General features: G+C 46.3%; 1 protein-coding gene across 2 annotated transcripts in view; it reads right to left on the bottom strand.

The window, feature by feature from the left end:
• The window catches only part of galntl6 (polypeptide N-acetylgalactosaminyltransferase like 6), a 154,568-nt gene that overhangs the window by 97,043 nt on the left and 29,922 nt on the right, over window positions 1-27,603 (bottom strand). For both annotated transcript variants that reach the window (XM_031559204.2, XM_031559205.2), the window contains exons 3-5: window positions 16,166-16,274; window positions 12,041-12,179; window positions 1,729-1,895 (exon numbers count right to left, since the gene is read on the bottom strand). In XM_031559204.2, coding sequence (XP_031415064.1) covers window positions 1,729-1,895; window positions 12,041-12,179; window positions 16,166-16,274 — 415 coding nt within the window. The remainder of the gene's footprint in view (window positions 1-1,728; window positions 1,896-12,040; window positions 12,180-16,165; window positions 16,275-27,603) is intronic.

Raw genomic sequence — 27,603 nt, 5'->3', positions numbered from 1 at the left:
AACCTGAAATACCTCTACAAGACATTTCCCTTTTGAGTTTCTGTTTATGACTGAGACTTCTGGCATTCTGCCTGTCACCCACAGTCACGCTATGCTAATGAGAGTTGGCTGGATTTTGGGGGCGAGTGATTGATGGTACTGGATGGCTCCCCCTAAAAGGCCACTGTCTAGATTGAGAGACGCTGACAGCTCCAGGCTGTGGCCAACCGCAGAGATGTGTGTGTGGTGGCAGTTAGCCACCAAACTTCAGCAGTGACAGGTGTGTGTGTGTGTGTGTGTGTGAGTGTGAGTGAGTGTGTGTGTGTGTATGTGCCTGCAAGACCTGCTCCCCTGAAAAGCTAGGACTGAGGCTGCAGTGTATTTCCCTACATTGTGCTCCTCCCCTGTCTATTAGCTCTCACTCTTTTCCTTTTTCTGTTCTGTGTTCAAAACCAACATTCCAGCCACAAACACTGAACGCAAAAGTACAGTTGAAGTTGAAGAACTGCTCTTTGCCACAGCAGATTTTCCTTAAAAAGAAAAAATTAAAATAATAATATATCAAATGTAATTTATATAAATGATGCCTGCAAGAGTAAAAGGTGTATGGTAAATGAGTAAAAGAGTACAACTATAGAAACCTGGCTGTACATGCTAACATGCCAATATGCTGTCAAGAGCATCTTAAACACAGGGAATAAACAATGGCAACAATGTGCATTATACACAGAGGACAAGTTTGTTTTTTCCCCAGCCCATAATGCGTTGGCCATTCAGAGCAGACTGGCTGTGTTTTTTAAAGGCCGTAATTTAAAGACCTATTACTGTACGCAGAGCCAGTGCTAAGGGCACGTTTAAAATTGGCAGAGTGTTTCTTAAAATAAACTTTGTTTGGCCTCGTAAAGCAGACAATAGGGTAAAAAAAAGCTACACACACACACGCGCACGCGCACACACACTGTTGCAGGACAAGGGAGTATTGGTATAAGTAGTATCCAGTAACTGTTCTGGTTCTGGCCATAGAATACCTCACTGACATATATTTTACCATGTAAACCCATGGTGACTTTATAAAGAAGTTGGTCTTGCAGAGTGTTTCTATTCACAAATAAGCTCCAACACCACCAAGTGTTGGGTGAAGAGTGGAGTCAGAGGTGAGTATGGTAGTTTAAAATATTCAACACCACCAAGTGTTGGGTGAAGAGTGGAGTCAGAGTTGAGTATGGTAGTTTAAAATCTTCAACACCACCAAGTGTTGGGTGAAGAGTGGAGTCAGAGTTGAGTATGGTAATCTCTGAAAGCCTGTTTGTCTGGTGCTTTTCAGAGTCCCAGAGATTATAGATTATAGTTCAGCAGAGCTTGAGCACTGCAGGGAGAAAATCACTGGGGCTCACAGTGACAGTGTGTGTGTGTGTGTGTGTGTGTGTGTGTGTGTATGTGTGTGTGTGTGTGTGTGTGACTGGACACCAGCAGGGATAATGGCAAATGTAACATCTTGTGTGTGTGTGTGTGTGTGTGTGTGTGTGTTTATGTCAGTGTATGTTCTATGATTGACAAGGCCCTCTCACTCCCTGAGGCAGAAAGCCTGAATCACAGACAGTGAACAAAAGCCAAGGCAGACACGGCGATGACCGCTCGGGATAAACCTCAGCCTGCTGCGCCAAGAGGCTCGAACAACCATACGGGAGGAAGACAAAGAGAGAGAGTGAGATAGAGTCGGGAGAAGAAGGAAAAGGCCAGAGTGCTCACCTCTGTCGCTGAAGTCGTCCACCAGAATAATCTCAGCGATGAGGTGGTCTGGGGTGCGGTTGACCACGCTGTGGATGGTGCGCAGCAGCGACGACCAACCTTCATTGTGGAAGGGGATGATGATGCTGGTGTTTGGCAGGTTCTCTAGATAGAGCTTCTGTTTGCAGCTGAAAAAAATAGAGAAAGAGATGAAGGCAAAAAGAGAGAGTGAGAGAGAGAGAGAGAGAGAGAGAGAGAGAGCAGTATGAGCTTGAGCTATAGCAGCAGTCACTTGAAAGCATGTTCCTTATCGCAGTTCACTGCGATATAACAGTATGGTACATGACGTCAGTCATGGGGTACAAATCGAAGCATTTATCTATTCACGCCTGAAAGGCCGCGAGATCTGTCAGCGCACGCTCCTGGCCCCGCCTGCCAGGAGTACTATAATATCATTACGCGCCCTCAGATCTGCCTCTTTTGAAACTTCACAAGACGGAGTGAACATCTCCGAGCATATCTCAAACGCTCTACCACAGTCAAAAGAGTTTTGTGTGCTTTTCGCTCTCTACGGGTTGGTGAGTTATCCGGGTTCCTTAACCCTCACTAGCTCAGGGCGCTACGAAATTCATTGGCTCAACTTCATTTTGAAAGTAGTGGCTGCTATCCTGGCTGCCTGGCTGGCTAAGTCTCTGACTAGCCTGCTAGCTTGCTAACAACGTGTTCGTTGCAGATAGTGTGCTTGTGTTTTAACATTCTTCTCTACTTTCAGATTGAAAAAAAGATGGCCAGACACTACCCCGACTGCGGTCACGTCCGTCCCAAGGGCGACCGCCACCGTCGGTGCGTGACCTGCCTAGGCAGGGACCACGCAGAGGGCGCGCTTTCGGGCAAAGCCCCTGTCTGTTCCATCTGTGCCAGCCTCCCGCTAGCTAAGGCTACCAGGCGCCTTGCGTTCTGGAAGCGCAGGGACAGCCCCCGTAGGAATGAGTGCGTCTTCAGCCTTGGACTTGGTGAGCGTGAGCAGTCGCCTTGCAGCGGCAGCTCCGCCCCCGGGTCTCTCCCTGTCTCCGCCGCCTGTCAGCCCTGGGGCTGCGGGCAGCGAGGCTGAGGAGCTTCAACCAAGCGGTGTCCAGCCTGAACTCGAGCTGGACATCAGCCTGGATGATGATAGTCTGTTAGACTTCTCCGATGAGCACAGCTCAATAGCTGAAGCAATGCAGACGAGCCATGACGTTAGGATGCGGGTGGAGACACCTCCTACCTCGTCTCGGCTCCTGGGCCAGCAAATCCACGAGGTTGCGCTGAGAGCAGCCAGCTGCCTCGGGCTCCCTCTCCCTCCCCCTCCCAGCGTGCGGTCCTCGCTGCTGGACGGGGAGTTTTATGCTGGCTCCGCCGCGTCAGTTCCCAGCTGCATCCCCTTTTTCGAGGAGGTGCACGAGGAACTGCAGGCGACATGGGCGATACCCTACTCGGGCCGAGCCCCGGTACCGGGGTTCGCGCCCTACATGCAGCTCCACATGGCTAAGGAGAGGGGCTACCTCTCCTTTCCTCAGGTGGAGGATGCAGTAGCGGGCTACCTCTCGCCCGCCTCCCCCACGATGCGTTTCGGCCAGAAGCCTCTCCTGCCCACGCGGGTGGGCAGACACCAGGCTCAGCTGGCAGAGAAGTTCTACTTGGCTGCAGGGCAGGCTGCCTGCACGACCAATACGGCTGCATTGCTACAGCGCTACCAGGCAAAGCTCCTGACTGAGCTTGCCTTGTCGCTGGGGGAAGATCACCCGTCTGTGGCAGAACTCCGTGGCGCGATGGATCTGTCGCTCAGACTAACTCGGTGCACGTCACAGGCACTGGGGAGGGTGATGGGTGCCGCGGTGGCTACCCAGAGGTCTCTGTGGCTATCACTGGCTAAGCTGTCAGACAGAGAAAAAGCACCACTCCTCGACGCCCCGGTCTCTGTCCAGGGCGCCTTCGGGGAGGCAGTGGTCACAATGGCTGCCAAGTTCGAAGAACAGCAGAAGAGCAGAGAGGTATTCCAGGCTTGGATGCCTCGCTCTAGTGGCACGGGTGAGACGTCCTCCTCAGGACACACCACACCCGCACCGGGCCAGAAGAGAAGCGGGTTCCGCTCGCCAGCGCCTCCAGCAAAGGTGTCCACCGGGCGAGGCTGGCAGAGACACCCCTTCCGCCCTCCAGCGCAGCCTGCAGCACAGCGACCAGCTGCGCGCCCTGCCCAGGGCGCAGCCCAGGCTCCGCGGCAGCACTCCGCTCGCCACGGGCGAGGCAGAGGGAGACCTCAGGCTTCCTGACCGTGACAGTCAGCCACTCGTCACACAGGGGGGAGCGGTGGAGTCCACACCGCCTCCACAGAAATCAGCCCGTCGCTCACATGTGGAAATCATGTCCAGCACGGTAAGCAGGTTTTCACAAGCACAAGCATGTCCTAACTCCTGTCCCAGATGGCGCAGTGCCCAGGCATACTTGTGCAACTCCCCCCGCGATGCACACAGTGCAATCGCACCCCCACATTTTTTTCAAAAACATGAGGGGGCAGCCCCAGATCTTGTCTCCCTCCCTAGGCGGAGTGGGTGTAGATCTAGGCTTAGACTCATTGACCATGAGCGGGTTAGTCCCCGACAAATTCAACTCAAAGCACAACCTCCCTGGTTGTGCGGAGAGTTGGCGCGCATGCGCAGTGTCACCAGGGGTGCTAAAGACGATCACAAGGGGTTACGTGCTGCAATTCGCCCGTTCCCCTCCGCCATTCACGGAGTGATACAGTCTGTGGTGCAGCGAGAACAGTCTCACTTCCTACGAGGAGAGATAATCTCCCTGCTCAGAAAGGAAGCGATAAGCAGAGTCCCTCCCAAGGAGGAAAATGCAGGCTTCTACAGCCGTTACTTCCTCGTACCCAAAAGAGACGGGAATTATCGGCCAATATTAGATCTACGTGTGTTAAACAAAGCACTCATGCCGCTACGGTTCAGAATGTTGACCCCACGCAAGCTTGTGCAGTTTATAAGGCCAAACGATTGGTTTATCACGATAGACTTAAAAGACGCTTATTTCCACATTCTGATCCACCACAGAGATATCTGAGGTTTACGTTCGGAGGAATAGCGTACCAATTCAACGCACTCCCATTCGGCTTGTCCCTAGCGCCGAGGGTATTTACAAAGTGCGTAGAGGCAGCCGTCGCCCCATTACGTCTACGCGGCTTACGCGTTTACAATTATTTGGACGACTGGTTAATTGCTTCTCATTCAAAGGCTGCAGCAGTGCAGGATGGCCATCTAGTGGTGGCGCACCTGTATCGACTGGGCTTTGTAATAAACAGGGAAAAGAGCGTTCTCTGCCCCAGGCAAGTTACGCATTTTCTGGGTATGATTTTAGACTCCACCTCCATGAAGGTCAGGCTGTCTCAAGAACGGATAAATGCCATCAAAACATGCGTGCGCCAGTTCCGACGGGGACAGTCAGTCTCGTCGCTGTGCTGCCAACGCCTGTTAGGAATGATGGCGTCGGCCGCTATAGCGCTCCCGCTGGGGATGTTGCGCATGCGGCCATTCCAAATATGGTACCTGTCTATGAAGCTCAACGCAGTCACAGACAGGTATCGCAGAGTAGTGGTGTCCTCCAGATGCAGGAAATCCCTGGCGATCTGGAGAACCCCCTGGTTTCTCGCCGCGTCGGGCCCTATGGGCATAGTGTCGCGTCGCGTGGTGGTGACCACAGACGATTCCACCAAAGGCTGGGGAGCGGTCTGCGAAGGGAGAGGCGTGAACGGTCTCTGGTCAGTGACAGAGGCCGCGTCTCACATAAATGTGTTAGAGCTGCGAACAGTAGTCCTAGCTCTACAACACTTTCTGCCCAGGCTGAGTGGTCAGCATGTACTAGTGAGGACGGACAACACTGCGACCTTGGCGTATATAAATCGCCAGGGCGGAGTGCGCTCCCCGTCACTACACCATTGGGCGACTCGCCTGCTCCTGTGGGCAGCGAGGCACGTCCTGTCCTCAGGGCAGTTCATTATACCAGGTCACCTCAGCTACGGTGCGGACCTGTTATCGAGGGGCGATCCTCGAGCAGCAGACTGGTGCCTTCACCCACAAGTGATAGGTCAGATCTGGGTGCGTTTTTTCAAGGCGCAGGTGGACCTGTTCGCGAACAGGCAGAACACCTGCTGCCCACTCTGGTTCTCGCTAGGGGGCGACGATCCCCCACTAGGCATAGACGCGCTGGGCCACCAGTGGCCAGCTCTACCCCTATATGCTTTTCCCCAGATCCCGCTCCTCGGACGCGGTGGTGGCTACAATACAGAGTGCCCGAGCTGTATCAACACGGGCTCTGTATACGCTGAAGTGGCGCAGTTTTGAGCGGTGGTGTGCTGCGCGTCAGCACGACCCCATTAACTGTGCGCTGGGCGTTATTCTAGAATTCCTACAGCAGTTGTTTGATGAGGGGAAGGCGGCTTCTACTCTCAAAGTGTACATGGCTGCCATTTCAGCCTGCCACGCAGGCATTAATGGCAGTTCTCCTGGCAGTCACCCGCTAGCGTCACGCTTTATGGCGGGGGTGAGACGGCTCAGGGTGCCAGAGAGACACCTCATACCCTCTTGGGATTTGCTAGTGGTGTTACGTGCTCTCACAGGGCCTCTGTTCGAGCCCCTGGAGACAGTGGACATACAGTTTGTCTCTTTAAAGACCGCGCTGCTGCTGGCGTTAACGTCAGCAAAACGCGTTGGTGACATGCAAGCCCTGTCAGTCAGTCCATCGTGCCTTCAGTTCTCGATCGCTGGTGACAGAGTGGTTATGCGACCTAATGCTGCTTACACACCTAAAGTGGTGGTAACCCCATTCCGCAATCAGGTGATTGAATTAGCAGTTTTCTCGCCTCCTCCTTTTGCATCAGCAGAGGAGGAACGTTTGAATAAGCTCTGTCCAGTGCGCGCTCTCCGCTGTTACGCAGAAGCGCACTAGAGCTTTCAGACAGTCCAGATCAGCTATTCGTGTGCTTCGGTGCACGCGCAAAAGGCAGACCTCTATCAAAACCGAGCCTCTCCCGTTGGATAGTAGAGGCTATCCGTGTTGTCTTACAAGAGCTTGTCTTTAGATCCCCCGGAGAAGTTGCATGCGCACTCTACGCGGGGGTCTCGTTCTTCCTAGGCCTTACTAAAGGGCGTCTCAGTGGAAGATATTTGCAAAGCTGCAAGCTGGAGTTCTCGCCACACTTTCATTAGATTCTATATGTTAGATGTGGCTGAACCTAGTTTTCTTCATAGCGTTCTGCGGGCAAGCAATCTCTGAATCCCTTGGCCTGAGAACGATATATATGATAAGTGTGTTCATTAGTGTCTACATGTTATGTTGCACATGAAACATCCCAGGGTTTTCTTACGGGCGCAGGATCACGGATCCCTGTCGCCTATGATAAAGGTGGCCCTGTTAAATTCATGGTGTTCTGCAGGCAAGCGATCTCTGAATCCCCTGACCTGAGAACGATGTATATGATAAGTGTGTTCATCGGTGTCTACATGTTTGTTGCACATGAAACACTCCAGGGTGGTTTCCTACAGGCGCAGGATCGCGATCCTTTCCGCCTATGACAAAGGTTGCCCTGTTAATATGTTCACCGCCAGCGGCCGTATGAACCTCTATGAGGGCAAAGGCTTCAGTAAAGCTGGTGTGTGTAATTGGCTGCCACTGTATTATCACGCAGGAATGTATAGGGTCCCATACTGTTATATCGCAGTGAACTGCGATAAGGAACGTCTCGGTTACTTACGTAACCTCGGTTCCTTAAGCAGGAACCAGATATAACAAAGTTGGCGTGTACAGTGTTACCTTGGATTGATTGTCTTGCTCAGTTTCTTTCCAAGGCAGATCTGAGGGTGCGTAATGATATTATAGTACTCCTGGCAGGCGGGGCCAGGAGCGCGCGCTGACAGATCTCGCGGCCTTTCAGGCGTGAATAGATAAATGCTTCGATTTGTACCCCATGACTGACGTCATGTACCATACTGTTATATCTGGTTCCTGCTTAAGGAACCGAGGTTACGTAAGTAACCGAGACGTTATTTATAATATGGAAAGATGGAGCCAATTGTGCTCATTTTATGTGATTATTTTATCCATTATGAATGAATGTTACATGAAATCAAAAAGTATTTGGCAACACACAAACACGCACACATGCACACACACACGCACACACACACACACACACACACACACACACACACACACACACACACACACACGCACACACACACGCATGCACACACACACAGACACACACATGCACAGAGAGAGATGTTCATCACCCGTAGAAACACAGATGATGACAGGGCCAGCAGAGGATTTTCTCTGAAGAGTGCAGTGATTGGCTATGACCGCGTGTGCTAGAGAGACACTAGGCCATAGAGGCATCAGACAGTTCTATGTGCTTGAATAGCAAAGTCACAAAGCGCTCGCCCAGACTAACCGATCTCATAAATCATCAGTTAAAGAGCTGCCTTTGTCCCGGCTGCCTAATAAACCACTGGGAAATGTGCATGTTAATTGCAACTCAACAAAGCTGCTGATTGGTGTGAGACACTGGCGTTTTTTTTGTTAAATGGTTCACGCTGGTCGTTTGAATTCACACGGTGACAAATCCTGACGTGACGCTCCTATTTATAGGTCCCAGTAGAGCGATCACTCTCCAGGAGGCCTACTCTTTATCCACCTTTTGTGACGAAAAGAAGAAGACAGGAAGAAGGAAGACAAATTAATAAATAAAGCGTCGGCAACATCTGTGGTGCTGGTCTGGTGCTGCACATTCACTTCCGCTGGAGTCATGCCAGAATATGGAGCCTAGAGAGCTGCTGCTGCTGAGCCTGCCTTGCCCTGTCAGATAATACTACATTATGAAATAGCGCTCAGGAGAAAAGGGCCATCGATTTGCATAGTAATAGCCAGATGTCACATGCCTTTACTTGAACGCACCATTGTTCTGGGCAGACCAGATCAGCTGAATACGGTATTGGGTTTTCCTCAAAATTGCAAACATAAGGAAATGTCCATCTTAATCACACTGAATCGAAAAAGATGCCTCTCTCTTAGAGGTATCAAGGCAAAATGTGGATCGATAAGGACAAAAAATGATTTGCTGCCGTGTTGTAAAATACTGCTTCAGAATATAACAGTGATTTATACTGAGGAAGGATTTCCTAACTAGTCACATTAACTGCATGCCAACACTGTTATTATGATCAATCTACCTGAATCCCTGCTGAGTAGGATGCCCACCCCCCCACCGCAGTGTCTAAATGTAAATGTAAACAAAAAAAATCATAATTGCTAAATGCTAAACCTCTTCATTATTGAATGCAGTTTGTGACTAAAGTAGAATACGTTTCTAGTATGATTTAGAAGCATTGTAAAAGTATAATTTTATTATACCATTTTGGCTGGCAGTGACTTTTATGTTTGTTCAGTTAACACAGATTTTCATTTGGTTGTTCATCCACATGATTTATGCTTAGCCTCTATCTGCTCAGAGAAGTTGAGTAGTACACTATCATTAAAACTCTACTGAAACCGAACAAATGTTCTGTTTTCCCTGCATACACTGGGCTACAATTCCTAGACACGCACAAACACGAGTCGTCCCCAGAGTTCCTTTTTTCTTTTCACCGTCCTCATCAGGCAGTAAGTATGCATTGCAAACAACAGCAATCTGCCTCCAACGTCTTGCATAGCCTTTGCTAGGAAATTAGCTTCATTACTATGGAGGCAGTTCCCACTGAGCAGATGATTCAGATGCCGCCTCTGAAACTGTGCTACGGAGCGCACACTACAAGCTGGAGGCATTTACGAAACTGTAGATAAACACCGTATGGCACACGCCATCACCTGATTACTGGATCAGCTCCCAGTCCCACTGACACATTGTCTGGAGGGGATTTAGCAGCCTTTGTGTTTGGACCAGTATGGTGCACAAAATTAATTTATCTATCCATCTTATTTATTCATATTTATTTATTCATGTGTGGAAAAGAAGGAGTGTGACGCAAGCATTCCTGCAAACACAAACAAACTAACTAACTAGCAAACACACACACACACACACACACACACACACACACACACACACACACACACACACACACACACACACACACACACACACACACTGAAAGTGTCAAGGGAACAGAATGGTATCTAGAATGCGTGCTTGCCCAGAATTGCAACACAGACAACTACCTAAACAAGGATTAAGATATTTAGACACTAAGACATCCGCACACACCCAGAAGTCCACAACAAGAATCCTCATTTGAATGCATTCCGAGTTGTCCTCAGAACATTTACGTGTGTCTTTAGTAAAGCCCTAGCCCAAGTAAACACAAAATCAATGGAAGTGGAAATGTTAGTTGTTAGTTGTGCTATTCTTGACAGAAAACGTTCACTCCATTCTCTCGGGCAACAAGCACGTAATTCTTACAACTGATACCTCTTTAACAAACCTTGGACCACCTCTACCTTTGACCCACTTCGACCCACAGACTTGAGAGTTACAAGGGATTTGTAATGTGTAGAGGTAAGAACAAATACAGTTCATAGAGTGGGCGATTCCTCTTTATGAAACTAATGGGTTGGACTCCACCACCCCACCCCACCCCCTCTCTCTCTCTCCCCATCTCTCTCTCTACATCCCCTCTGGATAGGCAGCCTTCTGAGAGCTATTACTGACCAATCCATCAAACACCTCATTTAAAGCCTGTGTGGAATATCCACGCTGGATATGAAATAAGCCTGTTATAGGGCAGTCTGCCAGCACTTCATCTTTGATGTTATAAATGTACCTCCTCTCTGAATCCCACATAGAGGACAGCCCAGTGTACCTTCTGACATTCACTGCATGTCTGTCTCATTTCACTGCATTTATCACACATTTCATCGTGACATGCAGTATTGGAATTTGTGAATGGATTAATCTGTATTCAGTATCACTATATCATGTACATGTTCCCAAGAGGGAAATTACCCACGTTGTTATCACTTTCGGATCCACAGTGCACACTGCATTTAGTCTATACTTAATTGTAATGAAGTGCATATATGTATTTAATGTGAAGTCATTCTTAATTCTGGTATGAAATATGACAGCACTGTGTCTGACACAGCACAGCATACTACTGTTCAGCTACCAACGCCTTTGGGTAGGAATTATTTGTATGTGTTATGAACTTCACACAAGACAACAACTCAAAGATGAAATTAGCATTTCAAATCTTTCGCTCAGCCTAACCTTTTGAACACATTGCCCATCATCACAGACAGCGATTGCGCTGACTACAAACACCCTCACTCAGGAGGCACTCAGGAAGTGAAATGGAAACAATGTGAATACAAATTTGAGCAAATTCTTCTCATAGAGTTGATCAAGTTAAAATGGAAAAAAATTGTAAATAGCTTTGCAAAATGACTTCTCTACTCAGCACATTCAAAGGCTTACACTATTAGTGCTGTACAGGTTGTTGTGTACATGTACAGTCAGATAGTCACCCTGTATCCGCAAGGGAAACGTTCAAAGACTAGCCTACCGTGGACAGTAGTGAACAGCACATATCACTTGTTGTACGTGTAGGCCTACATGCATACCTATAATAAAGGTGTTATAAATTACACACAATAACACTAGCTAATAATAAAATGATCAAATCGAATGAGCGGGACTCAGATGTCTTACAGCTTAACTCTCAATGGACAATGGGGCAATGAAAAATATCTTGTAGGCCAACACATTTTTCCCTTTTCCCTTCCTTCTTCCTTTTGTTACGTCCTAGCCCCTCGCTTTCACATAAAACATGAAGGAAACAAGGACAGAATGCAACAAGGATAGAGGAATCAAGAACAGACATACCCAAGACATGAGTCATACAAAAATTGCGCAGCGGTGTGGAAAGGCTACTCAGAGTGGCACGAAATGTAAAACTTATGAACCGTTTATTTTGGGAATTTTCCACTTAATATTTGTGGGCCGCGCGCGGTAAACCACAGATAACTGAAACCGTGGTTACCGAATCAGCAGATACTGGGTTTCCACTGCATCCACAGTACATGCTCCTTTGGCAGTTTCAGAACTTCAAGCAGAACAACTTTTGTGCTCTATTTCTGATACAACAAATGGTAATGCGATTTGAAAAAAAGCCAGAATACTCATTTAATAATGCCAAGAACACAGTCCGACCATTCAGTCTTAGCCTCTTCATGCAACCTGGATTATTTGCAAGGTGACAATCATTCATTCATCCCCATGTTTCAGAGTGGCGATGGCAAAACTCACTTGGGATGCCTGATGTCTGGAAGGGAGCGGTCCAGGGCGATGTTGTTGCTGACGTAGATGTTAAAGCCGTTCTCTTTGTACACAGAGTCATCACACTCATCCTCAGTCAGAGGGTAAGGCTTCCCGTGTTCTCCCTTCCCTACAGAGAAATAGGGGAAAATCATTACACATCTTCATACCCTCCACACACAATGTATACAAGGAATGCAGCTCAATGTGTGTTTTAGTGAATTTAAAAGTACAATATTTGTCATAATCAGATCCCTTTGTCACTTAGGAACTAAAATAGTGGGGCTGATCAAAGGTTTTCTGAATGGATACTACTTAGCTGTGAATTAAGTCTCTATTTTGAGAAACTGGTCTATCCCAATGTGTAGTACTAATCATTCACAACAATAATTTGTGAATTTGACTGCTCTATCTGGTTTCATTGAGACACAGCACGACCAGTGAGTCATGCTGTCAGCAATACACTGTTTTCTACTGTACTGTACACACCAAGTAGGCGGAAGTCTGGATATTTGTACGCACAGTATAAGAGAAGCACTTGAGGTTCCCTATGAACAAACAAACAAGCATGAGAACCACCATGAACTCACCATCATACACACATCCAGCTAATTCAGTCTGACAGATCTTTTTGTCTGATGTGCAAAACCCACCCCTGCATAGACTACAATGCCCTTGATGTGAGGCACTGCTTTTGATCTAAGAGAGTAATGGAAAGTTTCCAGAACAGAACAAAACAAAACAAAAAAAAAGAAAAGGAATAAGTGAATTGACTATCATTATAGCAGAAAAACATAAACAACTAAATGTGTTATACAGGAGAGCAGAAAGTAACTTTCCTTTTATACTAAAATTGCGTCCCTCAATTTTAACACAGTCATTTCATTTGTTTCCCCCCTTCATCCTTTTTGATGTTGGTCATAATAAGGTTATCAAATTGTACGTTGGTAGCGGCCGTTGCATACACTACTAATGAGGACAAACAGACAACAGCTTCGGAAAGCCGCTGCCGTGCCGCCGTGCCTCCATCTGAGTTTGAGCTGGTGAAATGGAAATAACTTCTCTGATTATCTCCGCTGTGAGCCCAGCACGCTCGTTCCCTCCTTGGTGAGTAGGGAAGAAAAAGCCATCTTTCCCTTTGCATAATTAAAACAAGCAAACACCCACACTACAGGGCATCCTCCCTCGGGATTAAGACCAGCGCAAGAAGAAAGAAAGAGAGACAGAGACAGAGACAGAGACAGACAAGCGATCCAGAGTGAGTAAGCATTATTCTCCCACCACTCCCACACATTAGCGTTCCATGTTAATGTTTTGCTCTCTTGCTTCGGCAACAGCTTGATTCAGAGATAATGACAGTCTGGAGGGTTAGAAAAACACGCTTAAATATTTGCATCACAGACCAGTTGTGGTGATGTCTGAAAAACAGCAGGACTAAAAATGTGTTTAACACCCCAAACCATTCGGGCGCTATGCTGACATCTGTATACCGACACCGTGACATCTCCATCTGTAATGCCCACTAGCTATGGACAGATTTGGTGTTAGATAAAAGGCACTGTCGACTGTTTGGAGTAGTTGAAGCCAATGTCATTGTGTGTATGTCTTTATGCTAAATGGGTTAAACAGGCCAGGCATTCACAGGACCTGGGATGACGTCCGCTCACACAACAAGACACCTGATTTAGCGTGAGATAACAGGACTGAAATCTATTATTCATTCGCACAGATTCATGTGCGCCTGCTCTCTAAAATTAGTTTGTGATTCATCAAAAATGAATACAAAGCTTTTATCACTGTGCGGGCAATCATAAGATTTGTCACCAACAGATGGTGTGTGTGTGTGTGTGTGTGTGTGTGTGTGTGTGTGTGTGTGTGGTTGTGAGAGAGAGAGAGAGAGAGAAAGCGTGAGAGAGAGAGAGACAGTTATAGAGAGAGAGAGAGAGAAAGAGAGAAAGAGAGAAAGAGAGAGAGAGAGAGAGAGAGAGAGAGAGAGAGAGAGAGAGAGAGAGAGAGAGAAAGAGAGGTGAGAGTGCAGCTGATGAGATGGGTCAACCTAGACCCTCTGGGCAGCACAAAGGAATGCTGGGCAGACTATTCCCTGGCTCATTGGTCCGCACAGGGAAATTAACTGGTAGCTAAATGTGGTGTAAACCATCTCTTGTTATTTGAGATTAATGTTTTTTTTTTGTTCAGGACCCCTGATGTATAAACATAACATGGTGCTCAGTGTGTACTGAAAAGGGCAAGCGACAAAAAACTGAATTCCATTAACTTGGGTAATCCATTCATACACGGTCAACTGAAAGCCATTTGCACACAAAGCAGCAGAGGAAACATATAATTCAGTGACAAACATTTCAGCGATGCTCCCTGGAACCTATGACCTTCCCACAGCTGGGGACCACCTGAAGTACAGTTCACCTATAGCACTCATTTGCATTAGTTTAGCCAGGACTGACACTATGCCATTCATCACATCCACACCTCTACTCTGCTGATATATGATATGCTGACCAAAAGAAAAATAAAACTATTTTAAAAGGACCTCTCATGCTCAATTTCATTGTTCATAATTGTATTTTTTGGGGGTGTACTAGAATAGTTTCATATGCTTTAATGATCCAAAAATAATTTATTTTTCTCATACTCAACTGATTTCTACCCCCCCACCCCCTCAATGAGCCAAGTGTGCTCTGATTGGTAAGCGGATCATCATTGGGAAATAGGGACTGTGCTACGAGATTGTGTCATCATGTAACAGAGGACAAGGACGGAATTCCAAAGAGGCGTTACAGGCAGCTGAGAAAAGTGTAACCTGTACCTTTGCAGGCAGTTTACACAATAACCTTTGTAGCTAACACACTAAAGAGAAGGGAGAAAACAGAAAAGCATAATAGGTCCGCTTTAAGGATGCTGAGAACATTTGTATTTCTTCCTGCTACAGCCACTCTGGAATACAGCATTATGTATGTGCTTTACAATTACATGTCTTTCCAAAAGCACGAGCAAGAGATCCCCTTTAATTACTGTGTTCTCCTGCCACCATGTAGCCCAGGCCCACTGGGAAACATGCCCTGCTTGGCTCCCTTGTTTTCCTCTCCTTCCTTGATTTGTCGGGAGAATAAAGCCTTGCTTGGTGATGCGTCTGATGTTTGAGGGATAACTGAAAATATTGGTTGTGAGCGGCGGGGTTCATGACTTGACCCAATCACCTCAGTGGAAATCGTCTGACAGGTGTGCAGAATACAGCTCTGGTTACTAAGGCAACGCAAAAATAGATTTACACAGGAAGAGAACGCTGAGATAGATATCTTTTGTGCTTTTTTCACATATAATAGCTGGCAGTGTAAAAACAGTTTCTAAATAATTCCTGTAAGTGATGGTACCAGAATGATAGCTGGCACCGCCGTTTGTTTTGCGGATGTTTTAGGACACGGAGAGATGTCGTGTGGATGTTAATGGCTTGTCTGTCACTGACCTTGGCCAATGAATGCAAATCTAGGTATAAAACTGTAATGCATTCTGCTCATTTGGCAGGGAAATGCCACACTTGGTGAAAAAGCAGACCATAATAAGATGCTTAAGCGGCATCTCCTGGGTGATTTGTCTCCCCTGCCTCCAAGCACCTAATGTGCCTAAAATTTACAGCGGGAAAACCTGCGACTGTAACATTATTAACACATAGTAAATTCAAATGGATCGATGAAGCTCTTCAGTGGAGGGCCACCTGGTGATTTACACCGCCTGCCTGGCACTGGCTCTAAAACAACACCCTTTAAGACACAGCGCTGCCTAAAATGCACCCCATGAAAGGCAGCTGGTGTCTTATCATCTCCTACCCTCAGGCAGACATATATATACGTATACGTATATATTTGTGCATGTGTGCATGTGCATGTGTGTGTATATACTGTGTGTGTGTGTGTGTGTGTGTGTGTGTGTGTGTGTGTGTGCGTGTGCGTGTGTGTGTGTGCATGTGTGCGTGTGTGCGTGTGTGCGTGTGCGTGTGCGTGTGTGTGTGTGTATGTGTAGGCTATTATTATGACACTGTGGGCTATCAGTCTGCAGTGAATGGAGCGTTTGCGTTTCTTCAGGTGGGCTGGCAGGACATACCAACACGCAGCTCGTCCCTCCTGATGCTCTCGTTGTCATGCCAGTCTATCCTCCTTAAGCCGTCCGTCCATGTGTAGATGTGCCCATCACTCAGGCCTAAAGAGAAGCCCTACAGAAGAAAAAAAAGAAAAATAATTTTCATACCATACTTTAAGAGAGTGAGTGTCAGGGAGAGAGGTAAGAAAGAGAGGATGGATGAAGGCATCTTACAGGAAATCTCCTGAGCTACACTTGCATTCTGATAATAGACAGTTTGTTAAGAGAATGTAAACAGCCGTCTGTTCTATAGAAGAATTCTGATGATAGACAGTTTGTTAAGAGAATGTAAACAGCCGTCTGTTCTATAGAAGAATTCTGATGATAGACAGTTTGTTAAGAGAATGTAAACAGCCATCTCTTCTATAGAACATTCTGATAATAGAAAGTTTGGTAAGAGAATATAAACAGCCGTCTGTTCTATAAAACATTCTGATAATAGACAGTTTGTTAAGAGAATGTAAACAGCACTAAACTGCACTGAGATTAATCAGTTCGGTTTGTTTTTGCTCCGTTTTATCTTTCAGTGTCATCCTTATCAAAGTCATTATGATCGAAATAGACACAACCAATGTTTCTTTAGAGACACTGAACAGGTAAAACGCTCTGAAAATGTAGGTTTCCCCTTTAGATTATACTGTATTCTATGTGCTTGTGAGAGCGCATGCGCGTGTGTCTGTGTGAGCGTGTCTGTGTGTTTTCAAACAAGGGGTGGTATAATCACATCAGTTATCATAGACACACTCTGCATGCCCCCCTTCCAGGTTTGACATCTTTTGAGGATTTTGGGAACAGCCCAGTGGCCGGCTGCCAAATGCTAATTTGGGAGCATTTTGGGTCTCTAATCAAACTGAAGTATTATGCCATAGCTGTTCAGAGCAAGCCTGGAAGACACAAATCAAACCAAAGGCAGCAGAAGGTCACCATAGTTCACCAGAACAGGTCAGGAGCAGGCCTACCATTATGAACCGAACCCGCAGGCTTTTGTTCTCACCTCTTTGTCTCACATTTTCTCAACACAAATTGGCTAAAAGCAGAAATGTGGTCCTTAGAGGAACATAGTGAGATCACTTTTGACTTCACCTGATCAAAATTCTCGGCAGATTTCAGTGGGAGCTAATGCTATGGGAGTGGCACAGCTGCTTGGATTGAGGTAGCCATTATCATAGGCATTTAGAAAATGCTCTTTCACACAACTCTACGCACTGACAGATTCTAAGCAAGCACACTTCTCTTGTTCTACCCTACCAAATTCACTCTACAGGCAGATATTTACTTGTCCTGACCCCACAACAAAAAGCAAGGAATAAATGTGATTCTGTGAAAAGGGCCTTGAGCAAAACACTCAACAAGCTACAGAGTGTATTGGACACACAATCTCCTGAAGCAATCTATTACTAATGCCCATCCACTCTTAAGTGTGGCGGTGGCTCCTGGACATACCGTAATTACCCATTCTACTAAAGCTTGGTGAGACAGGGCTGAGCATTTTCACATTCACTCTCACAAACATACACATTCTCACAGACACACAACCAGGCGCCTAAGCATACACACACATACACACAAACACAAGTACTCTCTCTCTCTCTCACAAACACACACACACACACACACAATGACGTAAATAGACACACAAATAGAAATATTGCCCCTCCACACACACATACAACAAAGTACATGTAGACACACACACACACACACACACACAAACACAGTACACACACTATCTTTCTTTCACACACACATAAAACAAACAAAAAACAGACTTCAAAAAGTGAGTGTAAATCCCTGTTAAATCTCCTGGACTCGCGCAAGAGTGGAATACTGCCGACAGTGTGCGTGTGTGTTGGCTGATTTGGGATTTGGAAGAGGACTGGGATGCCTGAGGAAAGGCGGCAGCAGTCTGCGTTGTGCGTGGTCTTGAATAATTTAATGGCAGGATGTGCAGTGTCATTAGCGTTCTGCAACGTGTCCCGGGGGGAAAAAAATCATGATGAAGAGCTGATTTGCCTTCAAAGTGACTAAGTTGCTGGTTAACAAGCTTGGACTCTGGACTTAGACAATCACAGGACAACCATGGCTAGGGTCAACCACTTCTCCACAGGTGCTCCCATCTAAGATCAGTAACATAATGTGCTCACCTTTTGAAAAATAGTCAATGACGTTTGCAAAGTGTTAGCAAACACTTTTTTACACAGTGTACTTTACAGACACAGACCAGGGCACATCAGTTACCTTTGGTGCAAAATGCACTACAAACACCAGAACATTTCATACTTCACATAAAAGTGACTCATGCTGCCATAGCTATAGCATATGCTCTCTCTCCCATTAAAGTACTTTATCACTGAATGTACAATTAACTAAAAAACACAAAAAACTTGAAGGAATGCAAAATGCATATATTATGTGTTGCTGTATCCTCTATTTATGCATAGCTTAGTGTTGCATTGCAAAAGAAAAAAAACATGACACCTACTACAGTACATATTAATACAAATACAATATAATAAATAGGAAATTCAGCTCTATGCTACTTTTTCTGTGGTACACTGTAGTACAAAAAAAGTATGCAGACAGATTTTAACTTCACATTAACAGTATCGCAACATTCTCCCTTGCCTTGAATCTTTAGAAAAAAAACGTCTTATTCACCCCTAAATCCCCCATATTCCACAAATATGTCAAGGCAAGTAGATGTCATAGAACAAACTTTTTTGATCAGTTGGCTGAACGTCTGTAATAATACTGTAGATACCACTTTTTCACCATTTGTGATCAGTGGTACAGTGGTTAGTGTTGTAGACTAACAATTACCTGACCTGGGTTCAATTACTCGACATTACAAGATGCTTTTTAAAGTAACTTTGAATGAAAGTGTTTGTTATAGCTGCATTTTTGGGTCACTTTGTCTCTGTGGGTGGGGGTTAGGACTGTATAGGGGCTGTTCGTATTTTATCACCACACACAATCTTGAGTGTCGGCCAGAACACTACTTTAAGGCCAGGATGTTCAGGGCAGGAGAGGTGCACGCTGGAGATGAGGCAATGATGAAGCGAGATCTGATGCAACCACTTTGTATTGGAAACGAATCAGGAATACAGGAATTCTCTAACAGAGATATTCAGTATGTTGCAAGCAACCAGTGTGTTATAACAGTGTGTGGTTAGGGTGTGTGTGGAGTATGTGTGGTTCTGAAACAAAGCAGAAAAGGGAAAACAATAAGTACACAGCTACTACGTAGCCCTCACGCACATATCTACGCTGACATGTTAACCAAACAAGCTAGTCAGCTCACGGCATCTCCAAGCATGTAATATAACTAAATAAGACCCACGAACATGTAAATACAAATTAGTAGGTACGTAGCTACACTATAATGAACACAAATAGCATACGTATGCAGGCTAACAGGTTAGAAAGTACATGGTTTGGCGCAATGCAAGGTAATTTAGCAAGCTAACATAAACGTCATTCACACGTAAATGCTAGCATTCCTTCACCCGTTTAACCCTTCAATAAACAATTAACATCTGTAAACATATAACACTGCTTAATATATGGAATCAACATCACAGTAGAGAACTTACATCTTTCATAGACGCACACGTCGAACTAAAGGGGTTTCTTGATCTCAACACATGAAAGGCATGAAATTGCTGCTTCAATAGCGCGACACAGTAAAGTATAACAATGTGCGTTCTCTCTCAGGCATGACGTTGGTGCTGCTAATAACAAATTAGGAGTCCTTCAGCATGAAAAGGACAAATATCATATTAAATGGTAAATAAGTCCAGAGCCTTTTTTACAGTCTCACTGATAGCCCATGACTTACAAGGAACATGTCAACTACATCTATATTTTTCCTTTGTACATGCACATTTCAATGCAAATGTTGTACTGAATCACTTTTGTATAGTTGGTAACAAGACTGCAAAGAAACAAAACAAAGCATAAAACTGAATAATTTTTCTGCAAAAATCAGAATAATCTGTCTTATGTCTAAACGTATACCGTAGTTTAGTTTAGTCTGTCAAAATACAGCATTTTTCCATCTACAGTGATCTAAATTACCCACTCACCTTGTCTCTTTCTTCCCCTCCCAAACTTTACTGCTCTACACACTGTAACACCTCATACTCTGTGCTAGCATTTACCTGCAATATAAATAATTGCCACTGGTGACAAATGTTCTGTTCCATTACTCTACTTACCCTTGTAATAGTAACCTTATGAGGACACTGTACACCCACTAAGCTGCTTTATAATACTTTAACGCTGTCTCCCCATCTTATCCACTATCAAATGTGTATGTATCATATATATACCATGTTATGTTTGTATGTATTGTGTACATTTACCACAGGTATGCTCATCCTGATATGTGTTTCATCATACTCAGCCGGCTCCAAGCAGACGCCATTGTGCTCTAGGGGGGTTCAGGCTCTGGGCTCTGTAAAGCGCCTTGAAACAATTGTATTGTTTTGGCACTATATAAATAACATTTTATTTAATTATTTTCTACCACCCAAATGGTATGAAGTACATTAGCCCTATTATACCATCTGTGCGATCTTTTTTAATTTTAATGTTCCTATCCTTAAAATTGACTTTGTAGAACTACTTCTTTCTGTTGCCCACTGAATTTTGTCTTAATTGACAGCCCAAACTGCCGCTACTAGTTCTATATACAATGGCCAGTAAGTCCTCTTGTTAGTGCCATTCCTCTCCTTTTCAAGGAAACATAGCCTTCGCCTTTTATGGAGCCTTAGCTTTGTCATATAACAGAAGGCTTTAGTCCACATATAGTGTAATTGTACAAGAAGTTATTTCAGAAATGTCAAACACATTTTTCTCTCTGTACTTCCGTCAGTCCATTAATTTTTATCTTTGTCAAAAAGCCACAATTAATTGAATCTTCGCTACAAACATGACGGACTAATATTTGACGTCTAATGTGGTCAAAAACTGATGCAACTTAATTGGTGCGCACATTACAAAATGTAATTGATATTTTAAAGAACATGTCACAACTGCAAGTCCAACAAAGTAGTGGTCATAGGACAAGGTACAAAATAATTGCTTCCACAAAGAGGCAATATAAAGGTTCGGAAGAATTGTCGCTGTTCTTTTCCTGGAACTTTTAATCTGTTCAGCAGGTATTCACACAAAGGAGGACACACCTACACTAAGAGACACACACAGACGCACGCACCTGCACACACACACACACACACACACACACATAAACACAAACACACACACCTACACTAAGAGACACACACAGACGCACGCACCTGCACGCACCTGCACACACACACACACACACACACACACACACACACACACACACACACACACACACACACACACACACACACACCTACACTAAGAGACAAACACAGACGCATGCACCTGCACACACACACACACACACACACACACACACACACATACCCACATGCACACACAGACATGGAAAGAGACAGAGGAAGAGATGTAAGTTAGCAACCACCAGGAGGTAGGCAATGAAAGCATATGAGAGATAAAAACACAGTTTCACTGGTTACTTGACAAATCAAGATGTTCCAGATGCATGTCCTTCTTCAGCTGCACAAGCAGACATCCTGGTCTGGAACTCCCTCTACATTTTCGTCTTCAGTAAACGAGCCGCAAATTAAAATAGAGTGTGGCACTTTCAAAACTGCAGTGCTGAGATGGAGGAGAGGAATGTTAACTTAGAGCTCTATAATCACTCAGTGGTGTATATAAAATAGGGTGATAGTGATGGAATGAAACCCAAAAGGACTATATGCTGGTGTACTTGAAATAGGTGACAATCGCCACAGGTTTGTCCGGTCAGAACAATAACGGATGCCAATGTTCCAATGAGGTCTGATTTATCGCACACACACACGAAGTGAAGACATGAAGTGGTTGATGAATGATGCCCGTGAATATAATTATCCCGTGTAAAGGGACTTATATCCACATTTGAGTCCGTGTTTGAACCGTGATTGAGTTGATTGACTGATAGAATCCGTGGTTTCTATTAACAATACAAATGACAAATATATACAATTAAATAAAATAAAGATGATCTATACAACAAGAATGAAACAGTATATACACTATGAATATTACGGCTATGATTAACTACGGATATGTTCCTTTCACACCGTGCCGCGTAACGGTGAACATTCCATTTATCCCGTAATAACAGTTACTGATTGAAGTGACGGTAACAAGTGAAATACAAATTATACAGATGACACATATCACAAACACTCACATTCTCAATGACGCACGGCAAGAATGAAAGTGAATGTCTCTGATCGTGATATTGTCCGATGTGCTCCTTGATGATGACTTCTCCAACACCGCTCGACTTGACCCACAACTTGGCCAGAGGAGGGTCGGCCTTATATAGTGTAGATGAAGGGGAGCCTTGAAACCGTTTAGAAACTGTTGGGGTTTGACCAAATGGTCAGTGAAATTCCACTGTGCACGAGCCCCACGGAACTCTGGGATCAACTGATAGGCTGACCTTTCATGGACCCCAGGTCCCGTGAGTGGCCGGCACAGTAGGGGTGCACAGCTGGATGCAGCTGGTGAAGCAGCCTTTTTAACAGCCGCCCTCAACTTTGCGTAGCAAAGGTGTTTTCCTGCAATGAGCCAGTTGCATCCTGCAGGAATGATGGGAGACGGATTGCAGCGGGCCGCGTGTAGGTCCGGTCCTCGACCTGGATCTGCGCTGTCCGTATGCTGATGAGGTGTAGTTTGAAGCAACCACACCTGTTGAAATATAATGCGGCCTGGAAAGCAGCAAGCTGATGGGTGAAAAGTCAGCCATTCTGGAAATGACTGAGTTGCTGCGCCATCTTCGGCACTCAGCACAGCCGTGCTGGTGCTTCCTGACGGCCTGTCTCCCCCTCAAGATCCAGAACCGTCGCCGTAGCTCAGAAACCACCCTGTCCGGGCCTGGATGCATGAGCCGGCTGTCACCGTCCTGGATGATGAGCTTGGTGATGGGGTGATGAGGATCCAGCACTATGGGGTGCAATGCGTCCTCCTCCAGGGACTCACACCTGCGGAGCCGCCCCCCCACGCGGATCAGTTGGACCTTTGCGTCAAACTCAGGAGCCAACCTGAGCAGTCTGCTGGCTGCAGGGACAGGTTTCCCTGTGGAAAGAAGAATGAATTCCTCCGGGAAGCAGTCTCTCTGAACTGTCCGGAGGAGAGCAAGCTCAGCTTGCCTGACGTCCTCTGCTGCGGGGTCTGTGGGCGTGGCCGCCCCATGACATGCTCTGATAGAGGCCTCCAGCAGCTCTTGGTAGCTGCTGAAACCTCCGGGATCTGGAAGAGACTGAGCAGAGGTCACAGAGACGTTACCACAGAAGATTGACTTCCGCAGGTTAGCAGGCTCGTAGAATGCTGACCCGTCTCTTCCTGCTGACGGGGAAGGCTTCTTCCTTGTGCCTTTGCTGCTCCGTGCCTCTGCACGGATGGACTCCTGACGCAGCCGTTTCCCAGTGCCACACCGGGGACCAAGGACGGACTGTTGGAGTGCTTGATGAGGCAGGCGATCCACCTTCACTCTGACTGTCTTCACCTCCTGTGACCTGACAGTGGCTGTGTCCTGCTTTGACCGTGTGAAGAGCTTCACATTCGGGGAGGGCAAGACATCCATCTGCCAGGGCTGAGCCATGTGATGAGGCAGCTCAACCGTTGGAGGATGAGTCCCAGTGAGTAGACACTGAGGGGTGGAGGACTGATGCAGGGGTACCTTGAACGGGCCTTGCAGTGTCCAACCCAGGCGTGTGTTCAGTGCAGCCGGTCCACCTGGTGGGCCTAGGTGCACTCGCTCAACTGGGGTGATGAGATGAGGGTAGTCAGACCCGATGAGGAGCAGTGGTTGGGCCTGACTGAATGACTGCAGGGGCAGACCTCTGAGGTGATGATAGGCCTTCTGCAGGGCTTTGAGCGGGTATGAGTGGGTAGAGAGGCCAAGCTCCGATGCGGTGAAAGCTTGCTCTATCCTGAACCGCTTCTGAGGTTGACTGGCTGATGCCACGGAAAAGGAAACTGACCTCCCTGGCACAGACTTGCCGTCCTGACGGATAGTCCGGAGTGCCAGATCCTCCTTCCGTCCTTGAAGACCCAGTTCCTGAGCAGCACTGTGTAGCAGCATTGTGCGCTCGGAACCGTCGTCCAAGATGGCGTACGTCTCCATCTTCCTGTTGCCATTGTACAGGCACACCTTCACCAGCTTCAGCAGCACACTACTACCCCTCCTGGTAGGATCAAGGTAGTCCGTCACTGGCTGATGAATGGCGGGGGCTGGCTTCCCTGGTCTGGCGTTCACCTCGTGCAGCACTTCCAGATGCGTCAGATTGCATGTCTGACATCTGGCCTTGAGGTAGCACTGCACTGTTGGATGATCTCTCCCACACCTCCAGCACCGTTTCCCTGTCTGGATCCAGCTGACCTTCTGATCCTTTGACAGCACTCTGAAGGCTGTGCACTGGTTGAAGTAGTGCTGGCTGCTGTTGCAGAACGGACAGTACTTTGGTGGCTGCTCTGGCTTCCGTGGTGAGGGCTGTGCTGTCTTGGTGGGCTCGACTGCCTTGACAGGTGAGTCACACCCAAGCAGGACAGTGGTGGAATGCACGGCTGGGCTCTGATTCGCCCTGACGCCTCCCTGGCGGTCAGGTGGCTCTTCCAGCGGTGCTCTGGAGTGGATGAATGGCACCTCATCCTGCGGTGTTGGTACCTGAGATGGCGGTGCGTGAGCAGTCGGGCTGTGCCCTGGACCGATATGCGTACTCCGCATGTGGTCAGTCAGCTCAGTCACAAACTGTTGAGGTGGATGATGTGGGCGTGGCACCTGCCACGGAGACGTGTCATCATCTGGTTGGACCACCAGCTGAGAATGATGAGACGTAGTCCACGGCACACCTTGCAGGTCATCCGCTGGCGGAAGGAAGGGCTGCCTGGTTGTCAGTGGCGTGGACGAGAAGTCCGGGAAAGAAAGCCTTGAATAGGATACCCCACTGTCTGCGACGTGGGGTCGTCCTCTGGATGCGGCAGCGAAGCTGTTGGTTGGAGCTGGTGGTGCATCTGATGCACGTGGTGAGAGGGCTTGGACAATTTGCTGCATATCAAGCCTTAATTGCTGATTGTCCTCCTTCATCTCCCTGAGAGCTGAGAGGAATGCCTCTGGGAGTGGGCTTGACTGCTTCTGTCCAGCAGGTGGTGCTAGAGCGTCCACATGGCTGGGACTGATGGCTCCACCAACGGCTTGGTCTGGGAGTGCGTGTGTCTGAAGTGGATGAGGCCTCCAGAGCTTCACCGAGTAGTCATCCAAGCAGCGGGGCTGATGACCAACACGGCGAGCACGAGTGTTGTCTCTTGGCATTGACATCCTTAACTGTGGTAATTGTAATATCCGGCTCGAAGGACCATATAAAATAGGGTGATAGTGATGGAATGAAACCCAAAAGGACTATATGCTGGTGTACTTGAAATAGGTGACAATCGCCACAGGTTTGTCCGGTCAGAACAATAACGGATGCCAATGTTCCAATGAGGTCTGATTTATCGCACACACACACGAAGTGAAGACATGAAGTGGTTGATGAATGATGCCCGTGAATATAATTATCCCGTGTAAAGGGACTTATATCCACATTTGAGTCCGTGTTTGAACCGTGATTGAGTTGATTGACTGATAGAATCCGTGGTTTCTATTAACAATACAAATGACAAATATATACAATTAAATAAAATAAAGATGATCTATACAACAAGAATGAAACAGTATATACACTATGAATATTACGGCTATGATTAACTACGGATATGTTCCTTTCACACCGTGCCGCGTAACGGTGAACATTCCATTTATCCCGTAATAACAGTTACTGATTGAAGTGACGGTAACAAGTGAAATACAAATTATACAGATGACACATATCACAAACACTCACATTCTCAATGACGCACGGCAAGAATGAAAGTGAATGTCTCTGATCGTGATATTGTCCGATGTGCTCCTTGATGATGACTTCTCCAACACCGCTCGACTTGACCCACAACTTGGCCAGAGGAGGGTCGGCCTTATATAGTGTAGATGAAGGGGAGCCTTGAAACCGTTTAGAAACTGTTGGGGTTTGACCAAATGGTCAGTGAAATTCCACTGTGCACGAGCCCCACGGAACTCTGGGATCAACTGATAGGCTGACCTTTCATGGACCCCAGGTCCCGTGAGTGGCCGGCACAGTAGGGGTGCACAGCTGGATGCAGCTGGTGAAGCAGCCTTTTTAACAGTGTACCTTCTGAATGGCCACCACTTAAAATGACTTTCAAATGAAAAAAGCACTTTGAGTTCATGGACTCATGGACATGGACTTGCAGACAGGTCAGTGAGGAAAAACTATGACGTTGCTTGCAGAGTCAGACTTAGGTGCACCAGTAACTACATAGACTCCAAAGGTGATTAAGGTATTTTTATTCGTGACTGTCCTGGATTTGCATTCTCTTTGAATAAATCAATGCACAGTTTTGTCCTTCAATGTTTTTGCAGGCTTCTGAGCAACCTAGTTCTGGGCAGTGATTTCAACAAAACTAACCAGACAGAAAAATGTTTTTTCAATGTCTGTTCATAGGAGACGGAAAAAAAAGCAGCGTCCTTTTTGCCCATCAGATAAACAACTATTGTTGGTTGAGAATAGAAAATGACGAGAACTAAGGGACAAAGAGCATTCTCCTGTACCTCTCATCCTCGGTACACTGATGCTGAGAGACACTGCTTACGTCTGACATTCACATGAAGAAGAACATTGCACACTGGAAAAGCCACTTCCCCTCAATTATTCCATGTTTTCTTCTTGCTCTCACTCTTGTTCTCTTTCTGTCTCTCTCTCTCTCTCTCTCTCTCTTCACACACAATCTCACACAAAAAAACACGCAAACACACGCATACACTCATGCGCACACACACACACACATATGAATCTTTCAACTTGTCAAAGCCAAAGTCACTAGTCTAAAAATGTTATAGTTCACACTAAATAAAGGGAACTACTTTGAAGAACATCAGAAATAGAAGTAAAGGAAACATCTTCAAAACATCTCGGTACATAATGTTCTCGGAAAAACATTATCTGGTCCAGTGTGACCTCCATGGTGGGTGGCTCAGAGTGTTTCCTCTCTGTAAGAGGACAGATTTTGTATTACTTCCTGTACTGAAAAGAAAATGTCACAATGCCACATATATTACCTCTCCTCTTTTTGTAATTCATTTCTCTCTCTTTCTGTGTCTTCTCATCTATTCTGCTTATGTGTTCCCTCTGCTCTTTGTTCTTGGCAGGATCTCTGTGGCTCCAAGCAGTACTGCG

Source organism: Clupea harengus, chromosome 22, assembly GCF_900700415.2.
Source record: "Clupea harengus chromosome 22, Ch_v2.0.2, whole genome shotgun sequence".
NCBI lineage: Eukaryota > Metazoa > Chordata > Actinopteri > Clupeiformes > Clupeidae > Clupea > Clupea harengus.
The sequence above is the reverse complement of the archived record's forward strand: the minus strand, read 5'-3'. Positions and strand labels throughout refer to the sequence as shown.